Below are 12,135 nucleotides of genomic sequence, written 5' to 3'. Positions count from 1 at the left end.
CTGCTCCTTCCAGCAACATGTACCGCTGCCTCTTAATAGACACAGTTTATAGCGCTGTAAATTGAAGTAATCCTTTCAGAAAGCAGTCTGGCAACAGACCAGGAGCCATGAAAATGTTCTTCTTACTGCTACATCTGGGTATCTATCATATACAGTATGCTGCCATAGATTCCACACAGCTTTGTTTAAACAAAAAAGAAAAAGTGGAACCGCTTAAATGCTTAATATGAATATGGTCACACCAAGCATACTCACGCTAATGACAACTAAGAGTAATGGCTATGAAGACTGCAACAACCAAAAAAAAAAAAAAAAGTTGATACCAAATACTGACTTTTTAAAAAGCAAATATAATACTATGATTACAATAATGTAAGAAAAGACTAAAGGATATAAATATCTAAATGCTGACATAGTTGCCTTCAATGTATTTGTATTTTCCCACTTTCTGCTATTCAAATGTTTTTAAATATAATTAATATTAATTTTGTAAGAAAATAATGTATACACATAAAATACATTATAAAACCATACATTAACTATAGACTAATATTCAAATACATGTGCACTTCAGCAAATGAGTTCATCATAGACAGGTCAATTGGGGGTGGGGGTTAGGGGGAACAGACAGTTTTCACTTTGTCACACAAATGCAAGCTTCCTATCTATACTAATAAAAGGGTAATATGCGGATACTATGCTAATTAGACCGGGTGACTGGCCATCTTCCGGACATCCGACTTTTCTTCTGGACAAAGCCACAGTGGTGGGGAATGGAGGCGGAAGCAGTTAGGGGCCATCAGGCCGGCAGGGGAGGGCAGTTGGGGGCCACCAGGCCGGCAAGGACATCCCCCAAGGGGTCCCAGATTGGAGAGGGTGCAGGCCAGGCTGAGGGACACCACCCCCTGTGCATGAATTTCATGCACCAGGTCTCTAGTTTAAATAATAAAGCCTGACTTTATTAAGCCAGACTTCTATTTTTTCTGCTAGATATACACATTGGGTATATCCCCCAAGAACCAATGGAAAGGGTCCAAGCCATCCATGCTAGTCCTGGCTTAGCTAGTAAAAATAGTAACATCTTTCATCTGGATAAAGGCTGAGAACTACGCGACAATCAACAAGTCACTTGACCTCCATGCTTTGGTTTCTTCATCATAAAAGTAAACGTACAGTCCAGTGTCTACAGAGAAATGGACAAAATAAGACAATAATATTTGAAGAGAAATGTAAGGAAACAGTAACCTCCCCAAACATCTTAAACTTTAAAATGAGTATGGAAAAGCCCAGATAAACTATCTCAAAAACTCAAACTCTCTGAACCTACCCACAAGGCCTTCATCATTTCATTCCCAGGACAATTGTAATCATAAGAACTTACACCAGTTAACAGCTATTATATAAAACAATTAACATTGCAATGCTTTTTAGCTCTCTGTACGCCTTTGCAACGAGCTCACAGAAGAGCACCTTTTCTCTAATTAGGAGCTCTATACACCAAGTTTAGTCACAGAGAATGCACACTTCAGCTGGAAATTGATTCTGAGTCCTACCACTGACTTGGCGCCAGTTTAAAAAGGTCCTTTCCAAACACTTAGGATAAAATCCTCAACGACACTCTGTGGTCAGGTCTTTCACGTGTGTGAGATAGGATAAAAGAGGAGCTTCTCGGAGGGTAGTGCTGCTCAAACACCGGAGGTGTGTGTTGCCATGAAGTCGGTACTAGGGTCACAAGATCAGACGGGAAACGCACTTGAAACTTGGGGTGGTCCCATCGCCCCCGACGCACCCACAGTGCCTGCACTAAAGCGCTTCGCGACGAACAGCGCCGATCCCGCCGGCTCTGGGCTCCTCCGAGCTCAGCGGAGGGAGAGGAGCATCCGCGCGGGGCGGGCGTGGGGGCGCGGGGCGAAGCGGGGCGAAGCGGGCCCTCCCCAAGGCCGAGCGCTGAGCGGGGCCCACGCCCCCAGGCTCCGATCGCCCCCCTCGGCCGCTGGGCAGCCCCGGCTCACCCGCTTCGGGGCGCTCCATGGTGCCGGCGCGAGCGGGTCTAGCGTCCCTGCAGGCGGCAGCCGTAGTGGCCGGGCTCGGCGGCCCCGGGCTGGGCGCGCGGCGGAGGCGGAGGCCGGGGCCGGGGCCGGGGCGGGGCGGGGACCCAGGGGGCGGTGCGCCGGGGCGGGGGCCGCCCGCGGCCTGAGCGCGGGCCGCAGCGAGCTGGCCTGCGTGGGCACCGAGCCCCGCGAGCCGCAGTCCCCGCAGGAGATGCATGGCCAGGCCGGGCGCCCGGAAGGAGCGGAAGGGGCCGCCCCGACGCGCCCGTGGTATCCGGATTCGGGCTGCGCGGGTTGGGAGGGGCTGGGGAGCCGCGGGGAGCGGGGCCTCCTCTCGGCCCCACGAGGCTCGGTCCCCGCCTTCGCCCCGGAGCGGGAGGGCCCCTGCAGCCTTGGGCTGCCCTCAGCCATTTCCCGTGGCCCGGCCTTTCCCGTCCCACGCTTTGAGGGGTGACATTGGGACCCGGCTGAAAGCATTTCCTGGCGTAGGGTCTCTTGAGGATCCCTGTGTTTAGTTTTGCAAAGAGCTTTCAAAACACAGATCTCTGATTACAAAATATTTGGAAAGAGCAAGCTGTATAGGAACGATGCCTTGACCATCTGTGGTGTCGGATATTTTATTTTGCTTTTTAAAAAACCAAATTGTGGCAAAGTATCAAATTTTTTAACAATGGTTTATGCCTACAAATTAAATGGGAACTGGCTATGGGTTATTGCAGGTTAAAGCACTGGTGTGAGTAAAATGGAAGAAAGAGCAATTTAATTATTTAAAAATTATTTTGGCCTTGGTACAGAATTATGAGTTTTTCTTTTAAGTATAATGAAACCATGCACTGAGAAAATTAGGTACATCTCTCAACAAATTAATCTAGCCTTTCTCGAGTAACACTTGGCTTATTTTGAATGTATCCTAAAATGGGGATGGAAGCAAAGACCTCAGTCCAACAACAGATCATACAAATTAAGTCATAAAGCTTGTTACTCTCATATTAAAATAATCCTAGCAAGTTGAGTATTTGGTTTGCACACCTAAAGAACTTGTGAGCTGATTAGAAAGGTACATACAACAGGTTCCCCTGATATTTAATGCCTGAGCTCCCTCCTGAGGTTGAGCAGGTGAATAAGACAGGTCTTTTTCTTACGTTGGTCACCTACCTACTAAAAGAAGAAACACAAGTAACTGCAATAAGTAATACAGTAAAAAGTAATCCATGCTAATATCGAAGGGGATCAGAATATGCCACCCCAAAATATGCTGCTCCTGGGGTTCCAAACGATGCCTGACATCACTACTTAATCATTCCAGGCTGCCCTTAGCCCCAGTCCTTGCCTCACTGGGCTCTCCTAGTCAGTCTCCTTTCCAGGAAGCCCTCTGTCCTCTTCAGACATCAGCTGACTGGTGGTTTTCCCAGCCATGGTGGATCCTCTTAGTCCCCAGTGACAGTCTCTTGCTCCCCTATAAATTATACTGTGCTTAAGGGATAGGGCAGGGTAGGTGATGTCACAGATTATTCAGACTTCGGAGAGCAATAGAATTCATTGGGATAGCATGTTCCTTTACACACAACAGCACTTTTTCTCCCCAAAAAGACAATGTACACTGCTAAGGTAACTGGATTGAAAGTTTTAAAAAATGAAATTCAACTGAGGACATTTTAAAGATCTTATTGAAAGGAGCTCCAAGGAACTGAACAAAATGAAAGAGTTTCATAGGTAGAAGGAAGCAGGAACAAAGAAGTTATGCTAGGCCCTAACCGGTTTGGCTCAGTGGATAGAGCGTCGGCCTGCAGACTGGAAGGTCCCAGGTTTGATTCCGGTCAAGGGCATATACCTTGGTTGCAGGCACATCCCCAGTGAGAGATGTGCAGGAGGCAACTGATCGATGTTTCTCTCTCATCTATGTTTCTAACTCCCTTTCCCTCTTCCTTCCTCTCTGTAAAAAATCAATAAAATATATTTTTAAAGAAGTATAAAAAGAAGAAGAAGAAGTTATGCTAGGCAAAAAAGCAGATTGGTTATGGCAAGGTCATTTTTCTCTAAGAGATGATAGGGGTCTACCAGGTAGATTGATTGGTTTAAGATTCCATGTCTGGAAGCAACTTCATTGTGGACCTGTTGTCTTGTTTTTAGCAGAAGGGCTCAAGTTCAAACTACCACATTGCTTCAAATCCAATACCCCTTACTTGACCTTCAGGGCCTGTTGCTAAATTGGCTCATTCATTCTGCCACACTTCATTTTCTATGGTGAGTTCTCTCAAGTCCCTCATTTCTCGCTTGTGATGGGTTCTGTCCCCATGCATTCCTACCAAACAGCTGATGCTTGTTCTAGGAAGTGTCAATGACAAAGCTAAAACAATTTAGCAACGAGTTTATTGAACCGCGTCCAGCATGGTCACTGGCTAACCTGAGGAGGTGGTGAAGGATTAAAGAAAATTGACAAGAGAATATAGCTGGGGCTAGGTGGGACACTGTTGTCAGATGGAGAGACAGTGCCACAGCCTGTAAGCCAAGTCTTTATTTTATAGTCAGAGCCCAGGAGGCAAAGCAAGGACGTGGTCAAGATGTTCACAATGTTCTCATGAATTTCAAATCTACTTAATTACAAGCACCTGAGGACTCTATCAAGCTTTGTTTTGGCAGCACTCGCTGCACCTCCCTCAGCCTGCATCACTCAGCCACCTGGGACCACAGATTCGGACCATACGTCAACCTTACAACCATAGCCTTTGGCTGTAATTGTGTTGGGAGGGCTTTGCCCTCCAAGCTGGGACCTGCACGTGGCTTTGCCACAAGAGGACCGTGCCCTCTCATTAGTCTGAGGCTTGAAACTGTCCAAACGCTGTAACCGCTCTCCACAGTTTATGTCCTTTGTTCAAGGAAAAACAGTCCATGGATTGAGGAAGTACAGAGTTTCAGAAGCAGTGGAGAATGCTTCCTGAGGAGTTTGGGGCAAGAGGGAGTTTTATAGAACTTTAGAAGAGACAACAGTAACAGGGCGTGATTTGCTGGAGGTCAGGTATTTCCTTATAAGGACCTATTTTCTAGGGAAAGGTAAATTCTCTAAAACTGAGTTGGTGGATTGTGATTGGTGTTAGGTTTCCTTGAGGCATTTCCCATACGTGCAAGCTGTCTTAGCTTTAGATTTGTGACTTCAGTTGGGCCACTGGAGTGGCCTCCACTTTGATATGTGAATTAACTTTATCAGAGGTTCTTTGGTCCTCCAAATGAACTACAGATGTAAGTGGTTATTAAGGAAGATGCAGTCATACAGTTCTATATGACATGGTCAAATATCAGTAGAAAGCCAAGTGGGACCCTTGGTGACTCAGGATGTTATAAATTTCTAACACAATCTCTGACTGGTTTGTCTGCTTCCATTTTACCAAACCTTTATAATTCACCTTGGATTTCAACTTGGCATTAGAAAGCCTCCAGAGAGTCTGACATAAACTTGTGGGTTTCATTTAATTCTCCCAGTGGCAAATAACTTTGATTCTGATTGTTTCCAATGTAACAATAAAAGGAAACGGTTGTTTACCTGTCTAGATTTTCCTCTTGGTTCTAAGATTTGTACTTTACCCACCCACTTAGCTCCTTATTAAAAGTCCTTTACTTGATTTGCAATAGCATGGATGGACCTGGAGAGCATTATGCTAAGCGAAATAAGTCAGTCAGAGAACGATAAATATCACATGATCTCACTCATTTGGGGAATATAATGAACAACATAAACTGACGAACAAAAACAGACCCAGAGACAGAGAAGCATTGATCAGACCATCAAACCTCAGAGGGAAGACAGAGGAAGGTGTGAGGGAAGGGGGAGAGATCAACCAAAGGACTTGTATGCATGCATATAAGCATAACCAATGGACACAGACATTAGGGGGGGTGAGGGCACGAGCGGGGGGGGGGGTCTGGAGCGGGGAAGTGGGGGGGTAAGGACACATATGTAATACCTTAATCAATAAAGAAAAGAAAAGTCCCTTACCTGAAATGTATTTTTTTTATTGCCCTTGCTTTTCTTAATTCCTTGGTGCTGGCGGTGGGAGGAAAATGCAGGGAACTGCAGAAGTGGGCTGCCTTTAGCTGTGTGTTCACATTCATCTGAAGGTCTCAGCCCCAGGCTTATCCTTGGGACCAACAAGTGTACTCCCTCACCTTTCTTTCCCCTCCATAGAGTTTTTGTGGCCATCTGAATTTCCACAGTAGGCATCCACAAAATGTATTGCGTTCTTTTCCTTCCCTAGGACTGTCACCACATATATTATAGATAAGGTGACCAACTGGCCTAGTTTGCCTGGAACCGTTAAGTTTTAGCACTGAAAGTCCCATGACCCGGGAAACCCCCTCACTCCCTGGCAAGCAGAGATGATTATTATCCTAATAGGGATCGAGAGAAATGAGATTGTATCCAAAGGGTAAAGATTTCTGTGGAAAGCCTTGATAGATTAGATAATATTTGAGACTAGATGTGAAAATGAGTGGATTAAGAGAGCAGGAGCATAGGGGTAACGCATTCCAGGTTTGGGGAGGCAGGACCATGCAAGTAGATGCAAAAAACTGTCTGACTGGTTCAGGTGGCAGAGGCCTGGAAGATAAGGCTGGAAAATTAGGTTGGGACCAGGTTATAGAAGGTCTTAAATGCCAGCCAGAGCAATTGGACTTTATCACATGAGAATTGGGATTTGTTAAAGAATTCTGACCTTAGAACTGACATGGTGAAGGACGGCTTTAGAAAGACACATCTTTCAGGTCTGTACAGGATTCATTGGAGAGGGCAGAGTCGAAGGCCCGAGTTTAGTTAGTTCACTGTACTGTAGTGATCCAGGTGTGAGGGGCAGAAAGCTGAACTAATGTGTTGGCCTAGAAATAAAATAAAAGTGATAGATTTAAGAGATTTCAAGACAGCTGTTGGTGGAACTTAGCAATTGATAATGTGTAGAAAAAGAAAATGGATTTGCTGCACCAAGACATCAGAAGTGAAGTGAATTGGCTGTTCCTAGCGCAATTCAGAATGAAGAGAATGCGAAGTGAGAGGATAGAGAAACAGACACAGGTTGAGAGAGGAAGACGGCAGAAATTGTGTGCTGAAGGTAAGAAAGGTAATAGGACCTTTCCCTGGTCTCTCAGACAAGTCAATAATTAAATTCAATAATCTTAAGTGTGAGTGATTTTGTTGTGGAAACCAAAGACAGGGCTGTAGAACAGAAAGGACTAGGAGGGGCCTATGATTGTAAGCACCTAAGGATTCACAGAAATCTTAGAGAGAGGGCTATATTTTCACATGCCATTAGAATTTGAGCCAGTTTTGCTAGATATTGAGGGGCAGGAGCAGCATTTAATTGGATTCCATTTAAATGCCCAGGGAAAGGAATTAGTAAAGAGAGAGACACAGTGAAAGAGAAAAACGGATTGAATAATATTGGGGGTCAGGACAAGAAGGCATTAATCTTAGGAGGGACAGGAAGGAAGCACATTAGAATAGATGGAGCCTGATAAGCATTTGCATGGGGTCTTCATTAAGGGAGCTGCTTTCTAAAGGTGGCAGTTTTCTTGATGAAAATAGGTAGTGAAGTCATAGACTTGGTAATTTTGAAGTTTAATAGATGAACAAGCAGTCATTGAAATTAAGCATTTGCATGAGGTCGCCTATGGAGTGTGTAATGAGATAGAAAATAGGACAACTGTGAATGGAACACTTTTACCATCTTTGTGATAGCAATCTGAATTTTATTTTTATACATTTCATAGCTGCCTGAACTAATACATACTTACTATATTTCTTCCATTCTGGGTAAGACTGAAAAATAATTACTATAACAACATTTTCATCAGAAATGTGATACTTTTTCTTCAAAGAAAAAGGGACCATTAACTTTTTATGAGGTATATGCTAGTTTGTATCATTACTCAGAAGATCATGATGTTCTTATATTGTTTTTGGATAATCTCTGTTTTTATACACTAATGTAGTTAGTGCTCCTGACCACATTTTGGGCGAATGCCAAATTGGAAGATTAGGCTTAACAGCTCTAATTAGGCTTTCTGAATTTGATTAGTACTGGGGATTAATTTTGCATTTGAGAGTTTATCTGACAAGATTTGTAAGCTCAAAACCATATGTTTTCTGGGTTATTTTCTGTATCCTATACATCATGTAAACCAACATTATATTTTCAAATAGACCATTATACATTAATGATTTGTTGTGTTGTTGTTACTCTCTAGTAAGATTTTCTGAATACTGAAAAGAAAGTTTTAAGAGCTATGTCAAATTCCACTTGCTATGTCATCAGGACTGTATATTGTTATTTGTTGGTTTCATTGACCTTTTTTAAAAAATATATTTTTATTGATTTCAGAGAGGAATGGAGAGAGACATAGAAACATCAATGATGAGAGAGAATCATTTGATTGGCTGCCTCCTGCACACCTCACACTGGGGATGGAGCCTGCAACCCGGGCATGTGCCCTGAACGGGAATTGAACCGTGACCTCCTGGTTCATAGGTCCACTCTCAACCACTGAGCCATGCCAGCCAGGCAGTTTCATTGTCCTTTTGATGTGCTAGAAAGTATCGGTGCAGGTTATCTTTAAATTTCTCATAGTACATTTTAAATGTGTGTGATAATTCTTTCAGGGAGATATTCACATAGTTTATATTAATAAAGTATTAATATCTGCGTTAGTAGATGTCACATCTTTTCAAATTTAGTAATTTTATTATGTATTTGGCTTAAGGGTTCCTTGTTTTTATTTCTATTTCAAACAATATCACATGAGACTTCACAGACAAGACTAACCTTATTTAGCATGCCAATTAGAGTATAATTGAGAGTTTATATTACTATATTACTATATTATGAGGTTTTCTTTGACAATATAAGACATGAAAAAAATAGAACAATTTTAAAACTTCTGGAAAGAAATAGAATCAGAATGGAAGGAAACCTGAGTCTATTCTCCCTTACACAGTAAAGGGTTTCTTTATAGATAGTCATCTATGAATACATTCACTGCCTAACAGTGTGTAGTATCCATTCAAAGAATATCTTTCATTGTCTATTGGTCTAGTTATATAATGAAAAAAATAAAAAATAATTATAATAAAAAAAACTGCAAAAGTTCCATCACCATAAGGTATCAACTATCCAAGATCCTCTGATTCTTTCAATCTTTATCACTACAGAAAGCAAGCACATTTTATAGACATAATTTCTACAAGAAATAAACAATATATAATAGTTTATGCTACTTCTTATTTAATATTTTTCAAGTAGCTATTGAAAATAGGTATTTATCTATATGGTATAACTTACACTATGTTAATATGTTTTGTTTTATTATACCACCATTATTTAAGCAGTTCCTAAATCCTGATAATTTTGGTTATGTTTGGCTTTTTAGTTGAATATACTTACAAATATCTTTGGATTTTCATTCAAAAATGAAAATCTTTTATACTATTTTCTTGACACAAACATCAAAAGTAAATTTACCAGGGTAAGAGAAACTTGTTTTATAATATGGCTTTTTTTAGTAGTATACCAGATTGATCTACCGGAAAGATAAATGTATAGTGTAAAAGGCACCTGCTCCCAAAAAGCCCTCACTACATTGGATTTATTATTCACCTGGTACTTCCTAATTGTTTATGGCTGCACTTATTTATTTAATTTAGATATTTGAAATAAACTTTATTCTCACTCTAATTGAAAAGGAATAGGCATGACTGTAACAAACCAGGTTTTGAATATTGTGATGTGACTGCAGAATTTTTAGATTTGAACCTCAATAAGGAAACAACTGCATTCCAAAACAGCTAAATATGGAGGTCCAAAAAATGAAGATATTTTTTAACTGCTATATTTACTCCAAAACCCATTCATCTCCTTCAGCATCCCAAAGATCAAGCACAGGTACTGCTTAGCTATATAACAAAGTGCCCCAAACACTGCACCATTGACATCATATGACAATTACCTATAAAACTAGACGTCTGACGCTGGGCTCCAGCTTTCCTTCCTCACAGGTCATCATCCTCATCCGGGAGAGTAGTGAGTGGTCTGAGCAACCTCCAAGTCATGCTCATATTCTGCCGCCAAAGCTGGGTCCATGGCAACCTCAGATGGGGCAAGAGCAGGCATGGCAACAAACTCCCAGTTAGGGTCTCCAATTGGTTTTCTAGCAAGCCAGAGGAAGGGCTTTCCAAAGGTGTAGTTAATTTTGGCAGAAATGTTGTAGTGCTGAAGATTCTTCTTTCAGTGGAAGACAATGATTTTGCCTTAATTTTCCTGTTGTTCTTAATATCCACTTTGTTGCCACACAACATGATGGGAATATTTTTACACACTTATACCAGATCTCTATGCCAGTTAGGCACATTCTTGTAAGTAACTCTAGAAGTTACATCATTCATTATAATAGCATATAGCTTGCCTGTCATAGCCATCTCTCAGTCCACCAAATTTCTCCTGACCATGCATTGAATTTAATAGGTCCTCTGTTGGTGTGGAATACAGGGGATGGACCTCAACAGCCAAGGTAGATACATACTTCTCAAATTCACCAGTCAGATGTTTCATGAATGTAGTTTTTCCGGTCCCACTGTCACCAAGCAATACAGGTTTGAACTGAACTTGAGGCTCTCCTTGGGCAGCCATTGTGATGTTAGTCCAGGCCTGTCTGACTGAGAGCTCTATGGTTGTCCTTCTCAAATCCTCAGCAATGCTGAAATTTTTCTATTGGTCAAATATCCATCAAGTGCTTAAAATATTGCCAAAAATTCACTGGTCTTACAAACAGGCATCATTGTCCATAAGCAGCATAGTGGAGTGCTTAAGAACATGGACTCTGAAAACCAGATTGCTATCTGTAATGAGCTTTAGAGATAGGCCTCCCAGATAATTACAATTGCTTACCAAATTAAGTATGAGTTCTTCAGCTATGAATTTAAGGCCCCCCAAAATTCAACTCTACACACTCTTTTGTGAGAGGGAGTGGATTGTTATTATTTCCTAACACTTTTTAAATACATGAAACAAACTAATTATTTGCTATTCCCTAAGCATCCTAAAAGACTTCCAACCGATATATTCTAAGGTATGATGTTTTACTTTACCTAGTCTTCTTAATTAGCAGTAGAAAAAAATTCCAGTTCTTTTTTTAATATTCATCTCACATGTCTTTTTTATCTGATTTCCCCAACCAAATGGGAGTCTTCTCTACTCTGAAATTCTCCTGTGCTTTACTTTTACCTCTGTTGGGGCATTTAAAATATTCTGTCTTTTATTATAGGTAATCCTTTTGTTGGCTAGTTGGTGTATTAAGGGAACCTAGCATCCTGCTTAGTACTTAGTACAGACTTGATTTTTTTTTCTGAAATAAATGATGAAATGACTGACAAACCAAGGTCTCATCTCATCTAGGCTATATAAGTAAGGTGGAAAATCTAGGGAACTTTCAAATAATTATAAATAATATTTTTGAATTGATGATATAGCAATTTCCTTATCATAGCCTCTGAGTCGCTACACTTTTTTTTTTTAAATCCTCATCCAAGAATATTTTTTCATTGATTTTTTAGAGAGAGTGGAAGACAGAGGGAAAGACAGAGAGAAATATCAAGGTGAGAGAAACACATCGGTTGGTTGCCTCCTGCATGCACCCTGACCAGGGTCCAGGCCAGGGAGAAGCCTGCAACCAAGGTGCATGTCTTTGACCGGAATCAAACCTGGGACCCTTCAGTCTGCAGGATGACGCTATCCACTGAGCAAAACCGGCTAGGGTTACTATACTTTTTAAAAAATCAATCTTTGTGTTTTTGTGGGGGGGTTTTGGTACACATTTGACTTCCATAATTTCCAAGCTTGTATCTCAATTTATTTGACCTAAAGACCTGGAGCTAATCCTGACAGAAGAAATTTATCAGCAGCTTCATGCAGTGGTTCTCAACCTTCCTAACACCACGACCCTTTAATACAGTTCCTCATGTTGTGGTGACCCCCAACCATAAATTTATTTTCTTTGCTACTTCATAACTGTAATTTTGCTACTGTTATGAATCGTAATGTAAATATCT

General features: G+C 41.5%; 1 protein-coding gene and 1 pseudogene across 6 annotated transcripts in view; both read right to left on the bottom strand.

Moving 5' to 3' along the window:
- The window catches only part of AKAP7 (A-kinase anchoring protein 7), a 108,048-nt gene extending 105,769 nt beyond the window's left edge, over positions 1-2,279 (bottom strand). For 3 of the 6 annotated variants that reach the window (XM_059700330.1, XM_059700336.1, XM_059700333.1), the window contains exon 1: positions 2,013-2,275. In XM_059700330.1, the coding sequence (XP_059556313.1) occupies positions 2,013-2,268 (256 nt within the window). In that variant the 5' untranslated portion in view covers positions 2,269-2,275. Of the gene's footprint in view, positions 1-2,012 lie in introns of all 6 variants that reach the window. The other 3 variants (XR_009453400.1, XM_059700335.1, XM_059700334.1) reach the window with 3 other exon arrangements.
- A 7,668-nt stretch (positions 2,280-9,947) lies between these two features.
- LOC132236437 (GTP-binding nuclear protein Ran-like) lies at positions 9,948-10,725 on the bottom strand (annotated as a pseudogene).
- Between the last annotated feature and the right edge of the window lie 1,410 nt (positions 10,726-12,135).

The sequence above is a fragment of the Myotis daubentonii genome, chromosome 6, assembly GCF_963259705.1.
Source record: "Myotis daubentonii chromosome 6, mMyoDau2.1, whole genome shotgun sequence".
NCBI classification, from domain to species: domain Eukaryota; kingdom Metazoa; phylum Chordata; class Mammalia; order Chiroptera; family Vespertilionidae; genus Myotis; species Myotis daubentonii.
This window is presented reverse-complemented; position numbering and strand designations above follow the sequence as displayed.